Source organism: Podarcis gaigeae, assembly GCF_964106915.1.
Source record: "Podarcis gaigeae genome assembly, chromosome: 12".
Classification (NCBI taxonomy): Eukaryota; Metazoa; Chordata; class Lepidosauria; order Squamata; family Lacertidae; genus Podarcis; species Podarcis gaigeae.
The window spans coordinates 56,735,125-56,761,174 of NC_139688.1; the positions used below are offsets into that span (position 1 = coordinate 56,735,125).

General features: G+C 42.4%; 1 protein-coding gene across 6 annotated transcripts in view; it reads right to left on the reverse strand.

Annotated features, from left to right (window-relative positions):
- LOC310828641 (amphiphysin-like) overlaps positions 1 to 26,050 on the reverse strand; it is an 86,633-nt gene that overhangs the window by 29,558 nt on the left and 31,025 nt on the right. For all 6 annotated transcript variants that reach the window (XM_083706326.1, XM_083706329.1, XM_083706328.1 and 3 more), the window contains exons 2-5: positions 13,522 to 13,602; positions 10,888 to 10,942; positions 5,691 to 5,785; positions 1,445 to 1,540 (exon numbers count right to left, since the gene is read on the reverse strand). In XM_083706326.1, the coding sequence (XP_083562452.1) occupies positions 1,445 to 1,540; positions 5,691 to 5,785; positions 10,888 to 10,942; positions 13,522 to 13,602 (327 nt within the window). The remainder of the gene's footprint in view (positions 1 to 1,444; positions 1,541 to 5,690; positions 5,786 to 10,887; positions 10,943 to 13,521; positions 13,603 to 26,050) is intronic.

A 26,050-nucleotide genomic window follows, 5' to 3' on the forward strand; every position in this document is an offset into this window, starting at 1 on the left:
CTAGTACAGTAGTACCTCTGGTTACGAACTTCATTCTTTCCAGAGGTCCGTTCTTAAGCTGAAACCATTCTTTTCCTGAGTTGCGCTTTCACTAATGGGGCCTCCCACTGCACACGCACCTCTGGCGCACGATTTCCGTTCGCATCCTGGAGCAAAGTTCGCAACCAGGAGCAGCTACTTCCAGGTTAGCGGAGGTCGCAACCTGAAGCGTTCATAACCAGAGGTGCCTCTGTACCAAAACTAGTTCCATGAAAGTCCTTCAGGAAAACTTTGAAAATGAACTAAAAATTTTGCTAATGCAGATGGGACTTTCACACCAGCCCTGCCTGCACTATGAGATGAAGTGTCCAAGAGTACTACTCTACATAGGGCAGTGCTATGTTTGAAGTCTTATTTGGAGGAGTTTTCCATTTGAAGGGCTGTCTGGTCCAAGTCTGGTTAAAAATAAGGAAGGGAGGAGATCAGAGGCCTTGAATTTCCTCTCAATGGTACCTGCAGAGCAGATGGAGCGAGCCCATAGCTCACCTGGTCACACACTGTCTTCCTTACTACAGGTAGATGTATTGTATTTCCATGTAAATTACAGCAATTAGTTTCAAATTTAATGAAAAAGGTTGTCCTTTTTTAGTGATATGTAAGCTGTCACCATACTTTGATATCAATTTCCAAGCCCCCATCCGTGGGCCCATTGGTGAGATCACTTTGGTTGGCAGGCCCTAAGGACTGCATCTCTCAGCAGGGGCCTCACAATTTCGCAAGTGGGAATTCCTCCAAATGAACAACAAATGGCCTTTAAATAGGATTAAAAGACCCATTTGTTCAGAACAGCCCCTGTTGTTTTTTAAAGACTATTTGTTGGATCAAGAATGAGCATTTGTTGTATCACGCTGCCTTGTGAGCTTTGACCCTTTAAAAAAGCGCTGCCTAAAATACGTTAAATAAAATAAAAATAATGAACAAGCATTGCTTGATAGACCTAGATAACTGAAGAGATATGGGGGGGGGGCTAATCATGTTTAGTGCACCCCACTACACCTTTCACAACAGCTTTCCAAAGATGAGCCTGTATGTTATCCAGATTATGGCATGCCACAAAGATAACAAAACTACCCCAGGTATCTATAGCTTTGACCCAGATCATTTTTTAGTTTTTATGGCTTGAATAACAACCATGAGCTACTTAGAACTGGCTCACGGGGCAGAAAAGTAGGAATACTGTTACATGTTTGGGATGCACAGTGTTTTCTTCCACCCCTTTTTGACATGGAAGGCTCACAGGAAGGAAATATGTGCGTGGTTGTGAATATATGGGGATCTGACCGATGCTCATGTTATGTTGTATTTGTAGTGGTGGGTATGCACACAGCTGCAGACATGCCTTCCTCAAGTATAATACTGCTATTGTCAACCATGTGAACTAGCCCACGTTGAGACCTTACAGTACCTTTATATCAGGAAACTGTCCCAGATATGTATCCAAGGTCAACAACGACCCGTCGACGAGCTTTTGGTGGAAATCTTCCCAAAGTACATCACATTTCTGTAGAGAGGGAAGAAACAGGGTGAGAATACAACAGAAAGCAATTGACACCAGTAACCCAAATAAGAACGTTAATACTGGGGGGAAAGGGCATTAAAAAATCAAATATATCCTTAGTCGCTTTGGATTTCATGGAATGTACTTCTATTTCAGTGTATTTAAGATGCTCAAACTATACAACATGCTTCACGCACTGCTTTTTCTTACATGTACTTGATGACAACATGGTCACAGAGGAGGCAAATCTTATACTGCAACCTTTCCTACCTATCCCCTTTGCCGTGCATGGAACAAACGTTCAAACTTGGTATTTATCTTGACTGGAGGAATTCTGCCCCAACCAGAATTCAGACTGGAAAGCGAGGTTCCAGTTGGATGGGCCCAGGACCCACCACATGCCAGCAGGTTCTGGTTCTGTTCCAGAAACAACAGGCAAGGTGAAGTTTGAGGCCACCCCCAGACAGGCTGCAAAGTCATTATGCTTTGCCTGCATGCAATGGCTAGCCCAGATATCTCCATGCCTGTGAAGAAAGACTAATTTACCCTTCCTGAATCCAGAGCCATGCTAGGTCACCAGTCTCTCAGCATGTAGAACCGCTAGACCTTACTGTGCATGTCCAAGCTGCATTGTATTCTGACTTTCACAATCCATTCCATAGTTCAGGAGGAGCTATACCAAACCTATTATTAGCTGTGGTCAAATATCTGGAGAACCAGATGTTCATCCCTAGTGCAACAAATTGTGCGCACCTGTCTTTCTTTCCCACTTCTAGGATCCAATTTAATTAGAAACTAGATGATATAAAGTATGGCAGACCATTAATTTTCAACACTTACCTTAAAAGAAAAAATCAAATGCAAGATTAAAATTGCACATTCTTTTTATCTATCTTTTCATAAGGATGTAGACATTCTCTGCTGTCACATCAGCAGATAAACAAGACAATTCTTTTGCATTAACTCTGCAGCTTAGTCCTTTGTGAAACCCTCAGGGGAAACACTCATTGGCGCTCTCATGTCCACAAGCCTGTTAGCACTGATGTGATGCACCAGAGACAACAGGGCTGTGACATGGCAGATAAAAATAGCATTTTCAATTAAATTAAAAATTTGCAGATGCTGCTCAAATAAAAGGTCCTTTTCAAAATGCTGTCTAAAATTCAGCCTGTGACCCTCCTGGATTGCAACTGAGGAAAGACAAAGGAACGAATGGGTAATGGAATTGAGATCGTGAAGGGTGGGCAGTTTATATGAAAGCGTAGCACCAGTAGGAAAGGAAGAGAAGAGGTTTTGTTGCTGCCTGGATTGCAATGTGGGGACGCGGGTGGCGCTGTGGTTTAAACCGATCGAAAGGTCGGCAGTTCACATCCCAGCGTTGGGGTGAGCTCCCATTGCTCGGTCCCAGCTCCTGCCAACCTAGCAGTTCGAAAGCACGTCAGAATGCAAGTAGATACCACTCCGGCGGGAAGGTAAACAGCGTTTCCGTGCGCTGTTCTGGTTCGCCAGAAGCGGCTAAGTCATGCTGGCCACATGACCTAGAAAAACTGCGGAAGCAGGCAAACACCGGCTCCCTCGGCCAGTAAAGCGAGATGAGCACCACAACCCCAGAGTCGTTCGCGACTGGACTTAACTGTCAGGGGTCCCTTTACCCTTTACCTTTTAAAAGATTGCAATGTAAATTTATAACCCCAAGCAGAAATGGATAGTTTTTGAGGTAGAACCGAAAGGGCTCTGTAGCACTGAAGGTGGGCAAGGGAAAATTGTGTTTGGGAACAGTAGCCTTTGGGTAGAGAGTCTCAGATCTCGGATTCACAATCAAGAATCATCTGAGTATAGTAATAATATTTAGCATTCATTAGTGGTGTGCCGCTGCTTGCTCTGCTTGCCAGCCCCTGCCATTCCACCCACACGAACCCCTTCCCACCCCTTGCTAGCGTCTTTCTCCTGCCACACATTGCAACTTTTAAGCACCCTTTTCATTTTCTGCCCAATTATGAAGCCACCATCTCCTCTGTGCAGCTCCTTTCATACCTGCGCTTCCATTCATTCATCTTCAGACTCCACCCAGACTCCTCCCTTCTTGCAACCCCCTTTGCACCCCCATTTTCACCTTCACTATCTGAGCACAAAGTGACTTGGCAGCAGGCTGAATATGGGGAGCAAAGGAGAGAAAAGCAGGGGGTGATAAAACCAAGACTTTGTGCCCGTTCTAGGGGATGGATGGTGATAAATACGATTAAGTAAAATATAAGGATTGTCCAGGAGACTCTCTAGGGTGTTTATGTGATTCCTTCCAAGTGACCTTGATATTTGTTGCAGGGAAGACTACTTGTTTATTCAGGAAAAGGCATTCAGGCCTGTTAATTTACAGGGAACTTCCAAGATTTTGATTTATGTAGAACTTGTCTTTGTAAAATGATGGAAAACCACAGAGATTGGTGTTAATGTGCTCTGATCTAGTAATCAGTGCCACTCTGAGCACCACTGTGATTAAACATTGTACTGTAGTGGAATTTATTTCCTCAGCAACGATTAATAGATTGTAGTAATAACTCACGGCTGACAATTAAAGCAGGAGGCAAGCACCAAATGAGCTGAACTCTGTGGCATACGCCATGGTCTTTGCTTATAGTATAACCCACACCTCAAAGTTGCTAGAAAATAGACTTCAAGGTTACTGTTTGCATCAGGAATGCGGAGAAGGGAAGAGGGGAAATCAGCATTGCTGTACTGCAGGGGCTCTTAATCTTTTACACAGTGAAGTGTGGTTTTTCCCCCTCCTCCCTGTCTGCATAGGCTGGTTTTGGAAATTAAGATTTGTTGCAGACCTTAGTGTGAGTGTACTGTAGTGGCCAAAAACATGAGAGCCAGTGTGGTCCAGTGGTTTGTGTTCGGCTAGGACAGGGGAGACCCAGGATAAAATCCCCCCCCCCTCAGCCAGGAAGCTCACTGGGTGAACTTGGGACAGTCACAATTTTTCAGCCTAGCCTACCTCACAGGCTATGTTTATCCTCATAACAACCCCAGACTTAGTCTGATAGTTTAACCATTCCACAAACAGTCATCTGCTTTGAACTCCTTGGCTACCCATAGGCCCAAGCTAATTTATCCCTCCAGCCTCATGTCTACAGTATGGGAATAATCAATTGACCTATTGACTTTGCCTCTGTCTTCACACCAAGGAAAGCAGTGCCCAACCTGGTGATAACAGAATAAATGATGCAAGGAGGGAGCTACAGTCCAAGATAGGAAAAGAGGTGGTAAGGGAAAATTTAGCTACTTTAAATGAATTCAAATCTCCAAGGCCTGATGAGTATCCAATGGTACTAATGGAGCCTCTATAATCTTTGAGAATTCTTAAACAACAAGTGAGGTCTCTGCAGACTGAAGGCGGGCAAATGTTGTCCCCATCTTCAAAAAGGAAGGAAAAGAAAACCGGAAAGGTCTTAGAAGAGTTAATTAAACAGTTGGCCTGTGAGAACTTAGAAAAGGATGCTGTGATTACTAAGACCCAGCATAGGTCTCTCAAAAACAAGTCACACCAAACAAATCTCTTTCTTCTCCTCCTTTTGATAGCGCTACAATCTTGGTGAATCAGGAGAATGCTGTGGACATAGTGTATCTTGATTTCAGTAAGGTTTTTGACGAAGTCCCCCATGGACAAGATTACTGTTAAATGGATTTGTACCTGGTTGACTGACCAAATCCAAAGAGTGCTTGCTAATGGCTTCTCATCATCTCACTGACATCAGGAAGGACTTTCTGATGATAAGAGCTGTTTCACTGTGGGATGGACTCCTTCAGAAGGTGATGGACTCTCCCTCATTTGAGGTTTTTAAGCAGAGGTTGAATGACCATCTGTCATGGATGCTTTAGTTGAGGTTCCTGCATTGTAGGGCATTGGACTAGATGACCCTCAGGGTCCCTTCCAGTTCTATGATTCTATGAAAATGATTTCGCCCTACTTCAACCAGCTAAATGTTGGGTTAAAACAGTTATTTTGGAAATGGGTGGGATCACCAACTATCATCTTGATTTCATTCATCATTAGGGATATTTTCCCCTCATATTTTATTATGTTGTTAGCCACCTTGGTGCTTTTCCTTACACAGAACAGTGGAGCTATAAGGTCAAATAAATAAATTCTTACCTCTCCAACCACTTTTACATCTTCCCGGCCATACCAGTCAGGCTCGTATACTTCATGTAGAGACTCTGTAAGTTTCTTTGAAGCTTCTTGCATGCCTGAAATTTATGAGCACAAAGAACCCATTGTTGACAACTGCTGATGTCACTAATGGACTATGATTTCATCTAGCTTAGCAACTGCCATTGCTGAAGTCAACAAGTATGTGAATTCTGTATATATGGAATAAGGTTAAAGATCAACCTCTGATTATCATTCATTTATTTAAATCATCATCATTATCACAGCTGAACATAAATTTCTACTAAAATTAGCAATAGCTTAGTAAAAATAAACTGATGTGGGTTTTTTGTTTGTTCTCTCCCTAATCTTTAACATTTCTAGTGTATCTCTTTTGTCTTAAAAATGTCTCAAGAGAAAATGTGTTAGCTTTGATAAAAATTTCACTTCTTTTAAACAATCCCCCTACCCCGTTTTTACAGGAAACTTTACTGAATTTGATGTTTTGTGTGCCGTGAGTGTGGAGACTTCAGATGATCTCAAGACCTGGTTATAATCAGGGAGCAGAAATAGGGAACCAGGGTAACATCAATAGCCCTCCTTTTAACAGAGAACTAGAAAGGAATAGTTGGAGAAAGTATCCCAAAACCAACCCACTTCACCTCATAGGGCAGCCTTTGCCAAACTTGTGTCTTCCAGAGGTTGACAGCTTCCCTCAGCTCTAGGCATTGGCAGACGGGAATTGTTAGTCCAAAACACCTGCGAGGCACTCAGTTGGAAAAAGATGCCATAAGGTATTGTAGGGATAATGGCTGGCACAAAAGAGAACTTAGGGTGGACCTACATCTTACAAAGGATATAGCAGGCATAGGCAAACTCGGCCCTCCAGATTTTTGGGACTACAACTCCCATCATGCCTAGCTAATAGGACCAGTGGTCAGGGATGATGGTAGTTGTAGTCCCAAAACATCTGGAGGGCCGAGTTTGCCAGTGCCTGGGATAAAGGTTTGGGCTGGGAATCAGAGGTGGGAACACTGTTTCTCTTTTAGTGCTAATTTGAGGAGGGGGTGGCACATGCTGGGGGAAACCAGCAGCTTGAAAGGGCTGCTTTACCCTTCCCGAGGGTGCTGAGATGCAAAAAAGGCACCTCTCATAGTTCAACAGAAGAGGGAATGTCAGCAGCTATAGCTTGCATGACCTGCTGCACCTGCTGATATTTGCTCTCCTACACAACTCCTAAAGGTGCAGAAAGCCTTGTCTTCTTTTTACTGGGTCTTGCACAGACTCCTCGAGGCTATGTCAAAATAGGTTTGTTCCCCATCCAGGTTCTAAACAAGCAATAAGGTAGCTGGGGGGAGAAAAGGCCTTGAACAGAGTCATTTGCATGGGAAAACTGGCAAGCACAGGATTCTTTCCCATGCAAGGATTTGGGAACACGTGGTTGCTGAGTTAATGCATAGTTCCATCCTCACACGGTACACTTCAAAGAAGGTTTAAGGAGGAAGTTTGGCATATGCCCCAATTGCCCCCACTAGTTACAACATTTCACTACTTTAGCATGGGGGTGGGCTAGAATACCACCAATCAGTGTGTCTTTTTTATTCAGTTCGCCCTCACCTGCCCCTCCATCACAGACTGGGGACTCACAGAATAATCACAACTTAAACTGGCATTAACTATTGGCTCCTGTCTCCTAGGGACCCTGGGAATTAAACTTATGTGACAGACATCAGACCTGTGTTCACATGGCAGTTGGTTCCATTTCCCCGACATTTCCCTAACTGTTGATTTCTGCAAATTTAGCATCTGTGTTACTTGCTTCCAGAAAAAAATCCATTTGTAAATAACAGAAATGAGAACTAAACTGAAAAATGAGGTCTCCACCATTTTGCTTTCAAGTCTACGCATAACTATCTGTGCATGGTCACAGAGAAGTTATAATTTGTTAATGATAATTTATTGCAGAATTACAGAGAGAGCTTTCTCCCCTTCCATAATGAATGTATACCAAACTAGGGTGGTTTTCACCATGCTTTTCTCCCCAGGAAGGATCCATTTTCCACATTGCTGCAATCAGTGCAGGTAGCAGAAACAGAAATGAGAAAGCATGACTGAGCATAAATGAACTATAGTAGAGCTCTTCAGTTGCTTAAAACACACACACACACACAATCAAACACACACACGCATGACAAAAGCAATGTTCATCCTGACCTATTCTGAGCAAGTACTCTTCAACCCTGAGCAGAATGAACCTACAACAATGAAATGGAAAATGTATTGACTTTTATAGGTTTACAATAAGGGCGGTCCTCATGCAATGGTCTCTAGCAGTGGTGGACTTTGGGCTTTAAATTTTCAGTAGCGCCCTCTGTGACGCTAAAATTTGTTGGCAACTTGCTGTTGCAGCGTCCCATGCAGCTTATCACACACACCCTAAATCCGCCTCTGTCTCTGGGATGGGATGGAGCTTCTAATGTGGAGAATGCACAAATCATTGCTAAGATTTGTGTAGGTATGGCAGCCTTTTCCAAGCTACGATGACCATGTATTGAGAGCCTCGTTTCAATCCTCAATGCGAAGGCATGATTCATCCAGGCTGGAGTTCCCACACACTCCCAAAGGGCATTGCACAGAGCCTGTCAGCTGTACGGAAAAGTCTATGTAGGCTGCTGTGCAGAACACCCAGACAATGTGTCTTGACTGCTGGCCCTACACAATCCTGGAGCTAACTGCATCAGGGCCCCCAGCTGTGCCACCAGACCTTGTAAATCCACTACATTTTATTACGAAACTCATTTCCTGGATCACTACCATAAAGTCTTGGAACAGTGGATGAATAGCAGAAAGGGAATACTGAAGGAGGACATAAATGGTGTATCTGAGAGTTATCAGTGGATTATAGGAATTTTATTACAGAGAATGGGGAACTGCATCTATTGGTCTAAGGCTAAAGACAGTCATATGACACTTTGAGGCAAGTCAAGAAAACCACCATGCTTTGTGTGTATGTATAAACAAGAGTGCAGGATGAGGTCAAATGTTTTTAAAAGTGTCATTAATTTAAGTGGGTATGAAACTGCCTTATTGGTATCAGCATCAACAACAACACACAGAGATACCACACTTCTAGTGCTCAATGGCCATCATAGCAGCTTACAGTCAAGAAGAAAAGATACAAATCAACAAGTTAATTAATATAATTATAGAGCATCCGTAATAAAATAGAAACCAGAGATGATAAAAATCAAATGTGAGCTCATTAAATTATATGTCTCATATTGCAAATGAACTTACAGAGAGCATGCCCTCATATTACATAGAACAACACCGGGACAAGGGGGCACATTATCAAATCTTGAGCAGATTAGTTAAATTAGGTTCTTTGCTCTGAGGTTGTTTTTTTCCATTACTGCTACAGAGGGAGATAAATTAAATGAAACAAGTTCAGAGATAAGTCAGAAGCAGACATGAAAGAATAAGCAATTAATATGTGGAATCAATTTCTGAAACAGTATCATTTGCTGCTAGTTAGCTGAATCATTCCATTTAATAAGCAGAGACTAGAAATATTTATGGCCAGATCTCAAAGCAGCAAGAAAAAATATAAAGCTGTTTCACTCCAAGTCAGACCATTGACTCATTAAGCCCAGAATTATTACTCAGACTGGCAGCAATTATCCAGGATGCATTGCTGTTGCTCCAAAAGCAGATCAAACAAAACAAAACCTATATTAAAAGCCAGGCAACCAAAAAATAGTTATTTGGGCACATCCAATTATATATTTACATATTCACACCTCTCCCAAATCAAAACTAGTGGCTGCGACAGTTTCTACACCTCATTTAGTTCCTCTTGACAAAACTGCACAGGGATAGGATGTGAACAAGAGGATAGAATCATCTCATTAAAGATGGGATCTAAAGAAGGCCGTACTTTGGAGAGCTTTGCCCTTAAAAATATTGGAGCTGTTTATTTCATCCATTTATAAAGCTGTCCTTCACCTAGCATTCAACAGCAAACATAAAACTTATTAAATGCAAGTTAACAACCTAGGACACTTGTGACGCTGACAGTGCAAACCTTCTTTCAGCTCCTCAGGCTGTAGTTTGGGGGAAGCCAACATGCTACCCTGCAAAGGTATGGCTGACAACTCCTTAATTCTCTCCACTATCCTATCAAAAAAGTCTTCCTGAAACTTTGGCTGTTCATACTTGACCTACTTGTTGAAAAAGAATCTGACCGCCATGTGCACACACTCTAGTCTAAAGTAGAATTCTGGTTGATTAAAGTGCATTTCTTCTTATCCTAAACCTAGAGTAGATTCCAGTTTTTATTTGGTCAGATAGCACAGACACAACTGATGTTCGGGGAGGGAGCACTGCACTAAAGAGTTATGGATGTTCAGCTGTTTAGTAACAAGATTGGCGTTTCTCATTATGCTGATCATGGCAGACCATGTAGGCTAGCAGCTGCATTCTTCCAAGTGAATGAGTTTAGCAGGGCCGGCCCACCCATTAGGTTGGCTGAAGCAGCTGCCTTGGGAGGTAGAATCCCATGGGGCAATGCCACCCACCTGACCCTGCTACCAGGGTTGTGTGGCCATGGCAGCTGCTGTGGCTTCTTCCAGTGAGACCTTGCCAAAATTTCACAAGATCTCATGATAAACTCGCTGGAAGAAGGCGCTGCTGCTGTGAAACCACAGTAAGTGAGGCTTCATTGGAGGAGCAGCCCCTCTTCACTTCGCCTCAGGCGGTGAAACAGGATGGGAAGGGTAACCCCTGGCGTTTAGTCATCTGCCATGACACTGTGGCACCTGGGAAAAGCAACTGCCCAGAACAGGGGTCAGCAAAATTTTTCAGCAGGGGGCCGGTCCACTGTCCCTCAGACTTTGGGGGGGGGGGCTGGACTATATTTTGAAGGAAAAAATGAACGAATTCCTATGCCCAACAAATAACCCAGAGATGCATTTTATATAAAAGGACACATTCTACTCGTGTAAAAACACGCTGATTCACAGACCGTCCGCAGGCCAGATTGAGAAGGCATTTGGGCCAGATCTGCCCCCCAGGCCTTAGTTTGCCTACCCATGGTCCAGAAGCATGTACATGATAAGATCTACAAAACAAACGATTCATTTGAATTTTTAAAATTTGCAGAGAAAATTAAAATTAAAAGATGCATTTTAACTGCAATTACCTTTAATTGCAGCTAAATACCCCCGGAGCTCTTTCTGGAGTCTGCTACCTTCTGCCTGAAAAGCAATTAAAGAAGCAATGTCATATCACATATGGAACACAGTGGAACAAACGTGGATCTATCAGAGAAATGAAGTGCATTCCCATATCTCTAAATAATTAGCTATCTGCATGCAGCATTTTCCTTAAATAAGAACACTAAGAAAGAAACACCAATGCTGTTCTTCCACTTTAAGTACAAACAAAATTTCAGAAGGTATCTGCTGAGCAAAAGAGTAGTATAGCTGGTGTCTACAGCTTCACAGCTCCATGACTCTAATGCGCCAATCCACATCTTACTGAGTTGAATTTTCAGGGAAGCTTTGAGGAACTGGAATCTGAAGAAGTGTCCAGAGCCACAGAGCCAGAAATACTAAATTTCAGCTCAGAACGTGCCTGCTCCACGTGACAAGCCACAAGGGATGCAATCTGTGTGTCATTCTGGCCACTAGGGCTTCCTGGGCAGGTAGAGCTACAAAAGGCTTCCTGTCTGCCCTGGTTCTTTGCCTGGAGAGCGAAGGTCTCCCTGGCTCTGGTGTGCCTGCCTTGATCTCCTGGCTCCCAGCTCCACTCCGGCAGCTGCTCCCAGCTCAGCCCTGACAAAAAGCAATGCAGAAAAAATGTGGGAGTGCATACTGCAACTTCTGCAAAAAGCAGAGAAAGGGATGGGAGTCCACTGAAACTTCTTATGTGCTGCAAGCTACCTCTATTATGAATTCCATCTGCCTATATCAAAGGAGTATTAACAAAAGAAAGAGGCTCTTGTCAAAAGTCCTTAAGGAGACCTTTAGAGTCAGAAAGCTCCTCTTCATGATACGCTGAATATACTGTGTAATTATGAAAGGCCTGCAGACCCATTGCTGGCTGCCTGATAACCTTTAAATTATTCCTTTGAAGCTACTGTAAAGGTGTCAGATTGTAGTCAGAATTTTGCCTGGGGAGCTTACCTACACTACAAAAGCATACTCTTTAATCAGCATGAAAAGAAAAAACTTCATTAGCACAATAAAACACACAAAAACACACACACACACACACACACGGATGTCCATCTGTAAACTGGGAAATCAACCACATGTTCATTAAGATGGCTGTGAGGAAGGATGAACAGGTTTATATTCCACATAAATGGGGCATATTAGCACACAGCAACACACCATAAAAGAATAAAAATTCACAATTTAGTTTGCAATTTAGGACCTAACTCTGCTTTCATATCTATGGGGCAATGGGCCATTCCCTTCCATGGCCCCAAATGGATGTTCCCCAAGTGGATCCAGCACAAACAGTGGAACTGTCAGATTTTTTAATTTGTTGCCTCCTAGTAGAAGAGGAAGCCTTGGGGACAGTCTGAGCTACACAGTCCTGATTTATTACCATTACTCTTGTCAGTCTTAAGAACTGCTGATTTGGGAGCGTTTTATGCGAGGGTAAGACTAATTTCTTAAAGAACTTGCGCACTATCCACCTCAACTTGTTCTTTTAAAAAAATGTACATATCTTTGTGGGCATTTTTCCTAATATGTGCCCCAATACAAAGCATTTTTGCTATTCTCACTAAAAAAAAAGGATGCGTTTTTGCACATATTCAGCTTGCAGAACTGCACTGTGAAATCAGAGAAGTGCAATTGTCCATAGAGAGCTGTGTTTCAGTTTACATATTGAACCTCAGCACCACACTGATACCTATGGTGGCATATTCTCTTCCACGTTCCTGATCAGAGTTGGAGGACAGAGGGCAGCTGCTGTTTCTAACAATACTGCTACCATGCACTTAATTCTCCAAATGGGCAAGCAGCAACCGCAAGGAAAAGCAACCAACCAACAGTCCTCTGCCTGTCTCTGGGTGGTGGTGGAAATTTTGCCCTGAGAGTCTGGGGTGGATAAGATTCCCTGAAACACAGGACTACTCCTAACAGCCCTTACAGGGGAGTGTTGTATTTTAGAGTACAGACCATGTGAAGGAAGTCAAAGAGGCTTGGCCTGTATCTCCCATGAAGCCTAGAGGCCATTGTGGGTGACATGTAGGCATTCCATAGCAAATAGGTAAAGGATCTAGTGTGGCATAGTGGTTAAGAGCGGTGGACTCGTAATCTGGTGAACCGGGTTCGCTTCCCCGCTCCTCCACATGCAGCTGCTGGGTAACCTTGGGCCAGTCACACTTCTTGAAGTCTCTCAGCCTCACTCACTTCACAGAGTGTTTGTTGTGGGGAGGAAGGGAAAGGAGATTGTTAGCCGCTTTGCGACTCCTTAGGGTAGTGATAAAGCGGGACATCAAATCCAAACTCTTCTTCATCCATGACAGACAAACTGACAGAGCAAAGTCTGAAAGCTTTAGCTCCTCCAATTCCCTCCAGCATTGGTTACCCATGTTGCCTTACAACAGGGATGGGGGAACCTCTGGCTCTCCAGATGTTGCTGGATCACAATTCTTATCAGCTCCAGCTAGCATGGCCAACAGTCGAGGGCAATGGGTGTTACAGCCCAGCAACTATCCAAAGGGCCACAGGCTCCCCACTCCTGCCTACAACTTTACATGCAAACAGACATCAAAAGCTTATAAAAGCCAACCGTCCTCAACGTCAAAGAATCTGACCTCTTGCCTTTTGAAGTTCAGAACATACTCTTCAAACTGTTCATCTTTTGTTTCATCAGCTTTCCCCAGCTTCTGAAGCACCTATGAGAGAGAAGGAAATAGCAAAGTCTTACCTGGAGCAGAGCACTCAAAATCTTGGCAGAACAATGACATTACTTTAACCCCCTCCATTCATTATTTGCTCGTAACATTTATTATTCTCATATTTTATGCCTGCTGCGCACCACAATGCAACACTGATCCCAAATGCACGTCCTTGAGTCTGCTGTTTGAAAAGCTAAACCCCAAGGGGGGAGTAGAGATTCCAAATCACAGAGCCATTTTCTGTGCCTCTGTGTGGGCGGCTAGAAACACTTTCAGAGCCAGCAAGGGTCTTGTCCTGCTTTTATGAAGTGATAGATCTTCCTGTCGATGAACAATCCCAGAGGTTCCATTGCAGCAAAGTGTGGGAGAGATTCGGAACAATAACCTCTGTCTCAGCGCATGGTGTTAAAACCCAGACTTGATTAGGCCTCCCCCTACATCTTAAAGTTAATTATACACGGCAGTAATCAGCATTATTCTAATTTGTATGGAATTTTAAACCCACAGTAATGGAGAAAGTGATATGTTTGAAATTGTCTGACTTCTAATGAGGCATGAAATCATCTTCAGCTTAGTTTAGAGCTAGCAGTACATAACATTGGACATAAAACAGTGTTATGAAAAAGCTTTATTAATAAAAAATAAGGTAGGAAGGAAGAAGAGGGACTTTTAACAAAATACTGAGATCTTGCCCTAGGAAGAGACTAATGAATAAGATAACCTTTGGGGAAAGTTAAGAGATGTGGTTATGGATTATTCTGAAGGTCTCATGAGAAAGCACTGAGGAGATGCATTACATATGTATAGACATAAGCAGCACAAAATTAAAGCATGAGTTTCCTACATGATGGATTCATCTGGGTACAGAATTATCTGCTCCACGTTTCCATCAAAACAGAGGCCTATTTAAGCCAGGGCTAGAGATACCTCTCCCTCCAGATTTTGCTTGACTCCAGTTCCCAGCATTCTTGATCCCCAACCGGCAGATGAGAGTTGGAGTTCAACAGCTCAGCCAGTAAGAGCACAAGACTCAATTTCAGGGTTGTGGGTTGAAGGCTCACATTGGCCAAAAGATTCCTGCATTGCAGGAGGTTGGAATCTCGTTGTCCCTTCCAACTCTAAAGTTCTATGATTCAATGAACTTTTGGAGCGCTGCAGATTCTCTACCCTTGATCATTGGTCCCCAACTGGTGGGTCATGACTTACAACTTCATTTTGCCCCGACCAATGGTAGGCCTCATCAATGGTGCTACCACTATTTTCTGTTTCTTGGTTTAGGGTCGCTTATGTCTTCAAGAGAAGGAGAAGAGGGTGGGGGAGAGAGAGAAAGAAAGGAGATAGCCAGGTATATATGAACAAATGTTCATATATACAAATGTTCATATATAAGGTGGCTCCCTAAGGTCACAATCTGAAAATGGGGAAGACTACAGATTAAACATCTAAGTGGCCTTAGACATGTTGCTGAAGGCCGTTCAGCATTTGATGAGAACATATGCCATTTAAGCGTATTTCTGCATTAAATCAATGTAAAATGTGAATGCTCTTAAAGGCTCTATGTGTTCTCAGTGTTTGGGCTAAGTGCATTTAAGTCTGCCCACAGCAAACTCTGGGTTATCCCTAGTCAAGCTACATGGGCCAAACAGATGCCCTTGTGAAGTCTAATGGGATTAAGGATAGGGTGGCAGCAACCTGCTAATGTGATCACAAGCAGTCTGGGAGCAAAGCTTCCTTCTCTTGGCAACAGATGCAAGAGCAGGAACAAAGGAGAATGCAGCTGGGTGCTAATGGCGATGTATTTCCACAGCTAACTCCTCCATATACTAGTAGCTGCCAATAAGGTGGGAGCAGAGATGGGAAAAGTCAGACCATCAATGTCATGTTATGCTTTCTTTTTTTTCTTTTTTTAAAATATTTTTTATTAAGGATTTTCTTGTTTTACAGAAGTGTAGTGCCTCGTGTTTTTTTTCTTCTTCTTCTTCCATGTAACGTTTTTACAAATCCGTTTCATTTGTTGAGGCATTAGGGGGAGAAGAAAACAGAAAGAAAAAAGAAAGGGGGGGTGGGGAGAGGGAGGATGGATGGGGGTGGGGTCATTTACACCACAAAGAACTTATAACCCACCTGCTCTCAGCAACCAGAAACATCATAACCAGACACTGGAGAGACCTGTCAGGAGTAAGCATGGACCAATGGTACCAAATAGTATGGGAAACAGCCCTACTAGAAAAATTAACTAATAAACTGAAACTGACACGGGGACAAACAGAAGAAGACGCCTCCCCTTTATCACATACACAGCCCAACAGGACAACGACAATAATCCACCAACAGCATACAAATCAATATGGCTAACCTGATCCAAAACACCCACCCACCTCACTCACACACGAAAACAAAGATCACCACAGCCAATCACAAGCAAACAATCACACCCTAAGCCAACCCCAACCTCTCTCACCACCAAAGGAACACAAGTGAACAACACAAGCAACGCTGACACCAAACTCTACATACATTAAACATAATAGAAACACCATCATGTTATGCTTTCTGTATTACTAGGCATTACAGAGGAGAGAAAAAGCAGACTTTGGGTGGGCATGGGGTGCTGCTCTTGGTAGCAGCCATGCATCTGTTACAACAGGGGTCTGCAACCCGTGGCTCCGGAGCCGCATGTGGCTCTTTTACGCCTTTGCCGCGGCTCCGGGGCGGATACTAGCGAGGGGAGGAGGCGCATTGTGCTCCCCGACACTCCCCACTGTGGCGGGCGCTGTACTGGCTGTGACGTCGCATGGGGGTGGTGCGTGCGTTAGTCACGCACTGTCCTGATGTCACCTTCCCGCCCACCTGCCCACTACATTGTAAGGGGCATGTACGCTGGTCACTGCATTGAAAGGGGGCTGGTCACTGTTTTGAAGGGGAGTGAAGAACACACACACACAAAAAGGTAACTTGTTAATTTATTTCTATGAGGAGGAGTAATTCTGAGGGGTCAAACAAAGAAATAATAAAAAGTGACAAAAATGTTATTTTTATAATGACGAGTTTTGCTGCTCCCAGTTTTTTTTTCCTTTGGAAACAGGTCCAAGTGGCTCTTTTTGTCTTAAAGGTTGCAGACCCCTGTGTTACAACATCTGGCTTTGCCTCACTTGGAGAAGCAACATAAAAGCATTATTATTTGATTTTGAATGGTTTGACGTACTACTGGGCAGGCCGAGTAAACGGAATCCTTGTTTTGCGCATCTGGAATAAACTCAGAATCGGGATGTGACATGTTCTTCCTTCAGAAACACCGCACACAAGTGAGTCTCCAATTACAGGCTTTGTCCAGTGGATTTCCTCATTAAGGGTAAATATAAAAAACACCACGTTCCTATACAGTAGCCTTTTTCATTTTCCCAGTTTGCAACCAAGCAGAAGTTTCCCCAAGATGGCTCTGGAAATAAACCAGGTCACATGGGCATGGAGAGCACTCCACTTCCTTTGTTCTCCAGCCTCCAAATTCCTGCATCAGCAGAAACTCGGCAAGGTGGATTTGGGTTACTATCTACATGTTTCGCGCAGAACACTGAGCAACCAAGCCATGTGATCTTGCCCTTTGTTAAGGGCGTTTTTTTAAAAAAAAAACAACAACAACACAGAGTTTCAGTTTCAAATCTGTATAAATCCAGCAGTGGCTCTGCAGCAGCAAGGAGGCCAGACAGGACTTGTCACAGCTGCAGGAAGGCCCAACAGGGCCTGTGTGTCTGTGGGAAGTCCCAGTGGGCAGACCACAGAATACTGGGGGTTGCCCCCTCCTTGAATTTTTTTGAGCCCTTGGCCCCCCATAGATGGCACCCCTGATGCTTTGATTCTTACTCACTGGACAGAAACACGACTCAGAACAATAAATGCAGCAGAGCACAAGCTCCTTCCCTAGGTAGCCAGAGACTCATAGCATTGTAGCGTTGGACTGTCAATGGAGGAACCTTTTTGCCCAATGCGAGGCTCAAACCGACAACCCTGAGATGAAGTGTCTCATGCTCTACTGACTTAGCTATTCCGTCAATGTCAGGCGGTTACTGAAAAGAAATCAGTAGGGTGCAGCGGTGAGAACGTTATATTGGTCTGGAGGAAAGAACACGTTGGGACACAACACCCAAGTACTAAAGGAAACCAACCTTCCAAGGTGACCAAATTGCTTTTCCAATCCTATGCACAATTTAGTTTTGTGGAGCACTGATTCAAACACTTTCTGCTGGGAAAGGGACAAAGCTCATTAGAAGAGCACCTGCTGCCTTGCATGGCAGAAGATTCCCTGTTCAATCCTAGCCTATCCAGGTAGGGCTGGAGAGTTTCCTTGTTTGAAATCCTGAAAAAACACTGCTAGTCCATGTTGACACTGCTGAACTAGATGGACCCAGTGGTCTGATTCAGTGTAAGGCAGCTCCCTGTATTATTCCCAGGAAGCACTGGCTCAGGTTATTAAGTGGAAGCAGAGGCAATGGCTCCAATACCATAAATTGTATGAGACATTCAAAGTAGACAAAAGAAAAGGATTTGCAACAGAAGCATCTAGACTAGAGAATAACCTGATTAACTCAAAGTAAAGACACTTTCTAAAATGTACCAACTCCTCCTTGAATGGGAAGTCAAAAAACTGTCTTTGGTTATAATATCTTAATGAAGGATTGGGGAAACCTCTGGAAAATTAATATAAAATTCACTGCTTGCTACACACTGAGAGAAGTTTTTTTTAATGCAGTATTGTTGGTACAGGACCCCTTTAAAATTATCCAAAATGTACAAAAATGTATCAAATAAAAGTTAGAGATGTGGAGAAGCAGTGGGATCTATGCTGCATATGTGGTGGACATGCAAAAAAAAAAAAAAGGAATTCTGGGATGAAATATATATGGAACTTTAAAAAATGCTTAAGGTTGTGTTTATATATTAAAAAAAAACCCCAGAGGCTTTCCTTCTCAGAATATTAGGTCCTGGCATTCCAAAAAATGCAAGGGAACTATTTTTCTACACGACAGTGGCCGCAAGAATTTTAATAGCCTCAAACTGGAAAGGAGGGAAAATACCATCAAAGTCGGAGTGGCAACAAAAATTAATGAAATACGCAGAGCTGGCTAAATTATCAGGAAAAATAAGAGACCATGTGGATCAAGTATTTTTTAATAAATGGGGTCTATTTAAAAGTTACATTAAAGATTGTAACAGTATGAAGTCTGTGGCAGCCTTTGAATAGCTTCTGTAATCCACTGAATAAGTTTAAGAAAGTACATTATCTTTGATAAGTAATTATTAAAAATAGAGATGAATAGTGCGCTAGATAAATACATATTTAAAGCTACATGGAATTGGCGGGAAGACATTGAAACCAAAAGAAGACTGTGATAAAGTATAACATATATTGATAATTTGTTTGTTGTTCATTTTTTATTATGGATAACTTTGATTTTGTGTTGTTGTTGTTTTGAGTTCAATAAAGCAACTTAAAAGCAAAAAAAAAAAAAAAGGTGGAAGCAGAGGCAACATTCACTTGGATGGAGGAGTCTGAAAGGCTAAGGGATAGGAGAAGACATATCAGGCAAGACAGTAAAAAGAGCTCCCTAAGAGCCAGCAAAGGATGGGGTTTCTAAACAATGGACAATTGGTGGCAAACAAGTCACCCTTTTAGGTTTGAAGTGCTTTCGTTAAAGAGTATGAACATAATCCCATCCCAGTCTGAAGGTTCCTACTGGATGCTCTGCCAATAGAGATTCAGGCAGGTGCCTTCTGTTTTAACCTTTACACCTACTAGAATACCTCCTGGGACGCGGGTGGCGCTGTGGGTTAAACCACAGAGCCTAGAACTTGCTGATCAGAAGGTCAGCGGTTCGAATCCCTGTGATGGAGTGAGCTCCCGTTGCTCGGTCCCTGCTCCTGCCAACCTAGCAGTTCGAAAGCACGTCAAAGTGCAAGTAGATAAATAGGTACCACTCCAGTGGGAAGGTAAACGGCGTTTCTGTGCGCTGCTCTGGTTCGCTAGAAGCGGCTTAGTCATGCTGGCCACATGAGCCGGAAGCTGTACGCCGGCTCCCTCGGCCAATAAAGCGAGATGAGTGCCGCAACCCCAGAGTCGGCCACGACTGAACCTAATGGTCAGGGGTCCCTTTACCTTTAGAATCCCTCCTGACTACCATTGTTCTATAAGCTTAGAGCTGTTGTGCATGAAACCCACCCAGCACAAAAGTTGGATTGTTAATAGCACTGTGTTGCTGGACAATGTTATACCCTCTCACAGACTTGAGAGCCCTGCCAGTTACTCCAAATTAGGCTGCTCACCCTGGATGCAATCAGATTCTCTCTAAATTCATTGATTATTTTGCTCTCTGGGCCTTCTAAAAGTTCTGCCAGTCTTAATCCAAATCATTGCCCATGTTGTTTTGAGATGTACTAAATTTAATTGCATATTTTTTTTCTACAAGAAATCCTTCCACACAAGTCTGTTTAGAATATAAATTTGATGGACCCAAACATGGTTTTTTTCATTGTACAAGAGGGAAAATATCCATAGTTAACACTTGAATTAGAAAGTCCACAGTTTGATGTAAATGAAAAAGCCACAGCAAAATATCAAACAATCCAATCCACGTCCACCCTGTCCCATATTTGGGGGGGGGGGGGAGAGGACAGGGCCACTAACAAAACTCACCTCTTTTCATATCTTTGGGAAAATAGTAAAATAGAATACTGCTCTAGTGAAACCGCATTTTCAGTTGGGCTTTCCATATTACTATGTATGTTTTTAGCAGCTCATTAACAAAGTAATTGCCAATGAATCTGCTCTACTGATAGCTATCAGAGATTCCAGTTCACAATGATCATCAGGAAAGGGTGTGTGGGGGGTGTGTGTGTGTGTGTGTGTGTGTGTGTGTGTAAGTATTAAAAACTTCAGGGTGCCAATGTTATCAAACTTTCCAATACCTTTCTAAAAAAGCATCTGATAGTCCAAAAGAGACTTGGCAAATCCACTTTTCAGCATTGCAAGAATTCAAATATTTCTGTTATTTATTTCACATATAACTTCACTATTTCTTCTTTATCTGGGTTGTTTGACTTATATAACTTAGAATACTATATTTTTAAAAGGTGCTGATATAAAGAGATTTAGCTGTATCATTTCCCCTCATTATTGGGAGAATTTGTTCCATCTGTTGTTTTTTCTTCAAATGATCTGCAATTCCTCTGCTTATTCCCTCATTGAAAGATCTTGTGTTTACTGAAGTAAATTGGTTGGTATAATTTGTTTGAGTCTTCAAATTCTAATTACTGGATAAACCCATTTGAAATAAATACATATTGGAATCCATAAAATCTTTAAGAGGAGAACAAAGGCCCAGGTCCTGATTGTTTAATATTATAGTATGATAAAACCCTTTCAAACTTACTATAAATAAAACCTATTCAAACCCCCCCATTGAAAAGCAATATCCTGATGGAAAATAGGTTGGCATAACCAAGGCAAGAAGCATAACTGTAGTGATTCCTTTAAAAAAGGTAAAGATCTGGTATTACTATCTTTTTATACAAGTCTATCACTTTTAAAGGATGACTAAAAATATTTACCAGTATCTTAGCAAGGATGTTAAATAGTATTATATATAAATATACACATTAAGATCAAACAGGGTTTTAATGGAAGAGAAAAATGAGCAACAACATAGGAAAATATAACATACCATCACAGAATATAATTCCAAAACTTTAAAGGACATCTTGCTGACATAGATAAAGAAAAAGCCGTTGACATTTTTGAATGGCCTTTCTTTTCTTTTCTATTTTGAAACACTTGAACCTTTTAATTTCTTAATGGTCTATAGACAAAAGCAATAATTTCTTAAAAATTACTGACCTACTCAAAGGTAGATGAAGTTGGTTTGTTAGTTTTGTTATTTATTTTAGATTTAGAATGCCCGGCAAATTAAAAGAAAAGCAGAAAAGGGGAAATGAAATTCAAAAGGAAAAAGAAAATGAAACAATAAGTGAAAATGAAACTGAATAAAAATGAAATTCAAAAGGAAAAAGGAATAGGAGAAAATGGGGCAAAACATCTGTAAAAATATTGAAAACATAAGCTTGTATATGGGTGGCATTGTCCAGATGCTAAAAAAAACAGTGTAGTTCCTACCTGAAGTAGAATTAATAACAACAGAGTCTATTAGCTGGATAAAGGTGAGTAAGAAGGAAAACATCAGGAAAAATGATAAAACTGCAGAGAACTAGTGCCAACCTATATGCAGAATTCATCATGCGAAAGGCTGGGCTGGATGAATCCCAAGATGGAATTAAGATTGCCAGAAGAAATATCAACAACCTCAGATATGCAGATAACACAACCTTGATGTCAGAAAGTGAGAAGGAATTAAATAACCTTTTAATGAAGGTGAAAGGGGAGAGCGCAAAATATGGTCTGAAGCTCAACATAAAAAAAAAAAACTAAGAACATGGCCACTGGTCCCATCACCACCTGGCAAATAGAAGGGGAAGAAATGGAGGCAGTGAGAGATTTTACTTTCTTGGGCTCCTTGATCATTGCAGATGGTGACAGCAGTCACGAAATTAAAATTACAGATAGGTAGCCGTGTTGGTCTGCCATAGTCAAAACAAAACAAAAATCCTTCCAGTAGCACCTTAAAGACCAACTAAGTTAGTTCTTGGTATGAGCTTTCGTGTGCATGCACACTTCTTCAGAATGATAGAAGATCTGCTTCTTGGGAGAAAGGCGATGACAAACCTAGACAGCATCTTAAAAAGCAGAGACATCACCTTGCCAACAAAGGTCTGTATAGTAAAAGCTATGGTTTTCCCAGTAGTGGTGTATGGAAGTGAGAGCTGGACCATAAAGAAGGCTGATGGCTTAAGAATTGATGCTTTTGAATTATGATGCTGCAAAAAGATCAAACCTATCTATTCTGAAGGAAATCAGCCCTGAGTGCTCGCTAAAAGGACAGATCCTGAAGCTGAGGCTCCAATACTTTGGCCACCTCATGAGAAGAGAAGACTCTCTGGAAAAGACCCTGATGTTGGCACAAGGAGAAGGGGACGACAGAGGACGAGATGGTTGGACAGTGTTCTCGAAGCTACGAACATGAGTTTGACCAAACTGCGGGAGGCAGTGGAAGACAGGAGTGCCTGGCGTGCTCTGGTCCATGGAGTCACGAAGAGTCGGACACGACTAAACAACAAAGTGCCACAAGGTACCAGAGCTGGTTACTCTAGTGTATATATGAGCCACAGCATGTTGTACTGCAGATGTGCCACCACCAGCAGATCTTTATCCACAGATATAAGTGACCAGGGAAAGATGTACAATGCCATTTTACTGTGGATACCCTTGTTTAGCAAAGACAAAAGTAGTTTTCCCATTACAGGAGCAGATCACTAAATTCATGGCACAGAGACTCTGCAATTATTTTTGTTCAGGTCTCCTATTTTACTTGTTATTTTTACTCCCAAATATCTATTGGCTCCTCTTCCACAACTATATCCAATTCTCTTCCCACTGAAGTGAAGCAATCCCCAATATTGTATGGGGAGATTTCAGCTGTTTGGAATTTTGTTTGTCTGGGGGTAGAATTTTAGCTGTGACCTGCAGTTTCCACTCCTTTCCTAGCTGCATAGAACAAACGGCCCCTTGGAATCAGGATTCTGGTTCTGCCCCTCGTCACACCTCTGCTTTTAATTGTTACTGCAGTCACGCCTGAACCAAAGGCTGGGAGGTCTGCCAAGACCCTGCTGCATTAATACTTCATGAAATTCAAATGCACACTGCCAAAAGCCTGAGGGAATGTTGCTACCTGTATTCCTTCAAAAATGGCCTGCTTGAATAATATAAAAAATGAAGCAGGAATTATTCTGCAGTCAAAGACAGGGAAACTCAGCAACCTGAGGGTGTGAAATCCTATTAAGCACAGGTTAAATCTTTTAATTTGTGGTGATCAAGCAGGTTTACGCGAGGGGAGAGGTTACACTGAACTTACTGGCTTCCCAAGAAGAGCATTAGATGCCACCCAAAATAAGCATACAGCCAAATCACCATCAATTTGCACAATTTTCCTCCTTCCAGTTCTTCTCTATAACACTCTTTTTGATAACATGACAGATTGGAAGCCATTTCTAATACACACCTACATTTTGCTGCCTTGCAGCTGAATGTGTAATCTGACTCCACGGGAAAGCATCCCATTCCAAAATTCTGCCTGCGACATTTTTCCTTTGATGGCTCAGACAAACACACATATCTGCCACTTGTTACTGCAGTAATTGAAAGAGAACATGCATGTGTGAATCAGCAGCTCTGCTTACGGTGTTTGAGTCAATGAGAACCAATAGCTCTTTGCATGCTATCGCAGCTCTGGCAGCTCTTGAGATACAGTGGTACCTCGGGTTACAGACGCTTCAGGTTACAGACTCTGCTAACCCAGAAATAGTAATAGTTACAGACGCTTCAGGTTACAGACTCTGCTAACCCAGAAATAGTGTGTATCTGAAGAAGTGTGCATGCACACGAAAGCTCATACCAAGAACTGACTTAGTTGGTCTTTAAGGTGCTACTGGAAGGAATTTTTTTTTGTCCAGAAATAGTACCTCAGGTTAACTTTGCTTCAGGACGAGAACAGAAATCGTGCTCCGGCAGCACGGCAGCAGCAGGAGGTCCTATTAGCTAAAGTGGTGCTTCAGGTTAAGAACAGTTTCAGGTTAAGAACGGACCTCCAGAACTAATTAAGTTCTTAACCCGAGGTACCACTGTACTAGTACTGTAAAGAACTCACAGTCAGGTGTAAGCTGGATGTTACTGCATTTAATAATGATCTCAACAGTTGATAGGTGATCCAATAAAGTAGCTTAGATCAAATAGAAACATTTGCTGATGTACACCAGCCTTTTCCAATATGGCACCCGTCGTATGACCAGCATGACGCAGGAGCTGTAGTCCAAAACATATGGAGGGCACCAAGTTAGTGAAGGCTGATGCACAATATCAACATCCTACAGTACTAATAATGAGCACCTTCAAACGCTAACAGCATGCTCACTACTACAGTGGTACCTCAGGTTAAGTACTTAATTCATTCCGGAGGTCCGTTCTTAACCTGAAACTGTTCTTAACCTGAAGCACCACTTTAGCTAATGGGGCCTCCCACTGCTACCGCGCGATTTCTGTTCTCATCCTGAAGCAAAGTTCTTAACCCGAGGTACTATTTCTGGGTTAGCGGAGTCTGTAACCTGAAGCGTCTGTATCCTGAAGCGTATGTAACCCGAGGTACCACTGTACTACTACTACTACTACTACTGCTACTGCCTCAAACACTGGGGATGGGAAGCAGTAGTCAGCCTTCACTATAACAAAGCAACACGTGAGCCCACAGTTTGAATCCTGACATTAACATACCCTCCAACATTTCTCAGGTGAAGATAGGGACATTCAAGTGTATGTCTGTTTTATTCTGTGAGTTTGTTAAGTACAGAACACGTTGTTGCTTTTTAAAGAAAAATTAAGGGACTGGTGATTTATCATTGCTGTAGAAGCTCTGGGAAAGCATTTACATGCTGTTAGCTCCGTTAGCCCACAAGGCAATATTTGCTTATGGATTTCCTCTCCAAACCTTATCCAGGTCAAGCAGAAATTGATTATTTAACCACACACACAAGCAGAGGATAATGTGCATTAAATTCCACCAGCAAGTGTCACATTCCATCTGTGCCAAACGGCTGCAGTTGTTGTTGTTTTATTATTGAGCTGATTTTTAAAATATACTTCAGATTTTTATAAAATATCGATATAAATAAACTATGCAATCCAAACACAAAAGAGAAGCACACAAAAGAGCAGGTGCGTAATATTACTGGACATTTCAAAAATTTCCACTCAGTTTCAAACCTACTAATACTCCGGACCTTGACTGATCCAAATAAATCATGCTAATTGTATCTTTATTTATTTTCAATTGGTTTTTTTTAAAAAGCAACTGCAGTCAACATCCATCTCTGTCTCTCTGGCTGATGAGCTGGGCAAGTCCAGGTATGGCTGGGATGGATACTTGTCTGAAACTCTGGAGAGCTGCTTTGTTGACAGTACAGTGGTACCTTGGTTTATGAATTTAATCCGTTCCAGAGGTCCGTTCTTAAACTGAAATAGTTCTTAAACTGAGGCGCGCTTTCCCTAATGAGGCCTCCCGCCACTGGTGCTCTTCCACCGTTTGGCTTCCATTCTCAGACTGAGGTAAAGTTCGCAAACCGAGACACTACTTCCGGTTTTGCAGAGTTCGAAAACTGAATAGTTTGTTAACAGGGCTGTTCGTAAACCAAGGTCCCACTGTACTGAGCTACATGGACCAAGAGTGTGACTCAGAACAAGGCAACTTCTTATATTCCAACTTGAGAGGTGGGAGGCAACCTGTGGCCATGC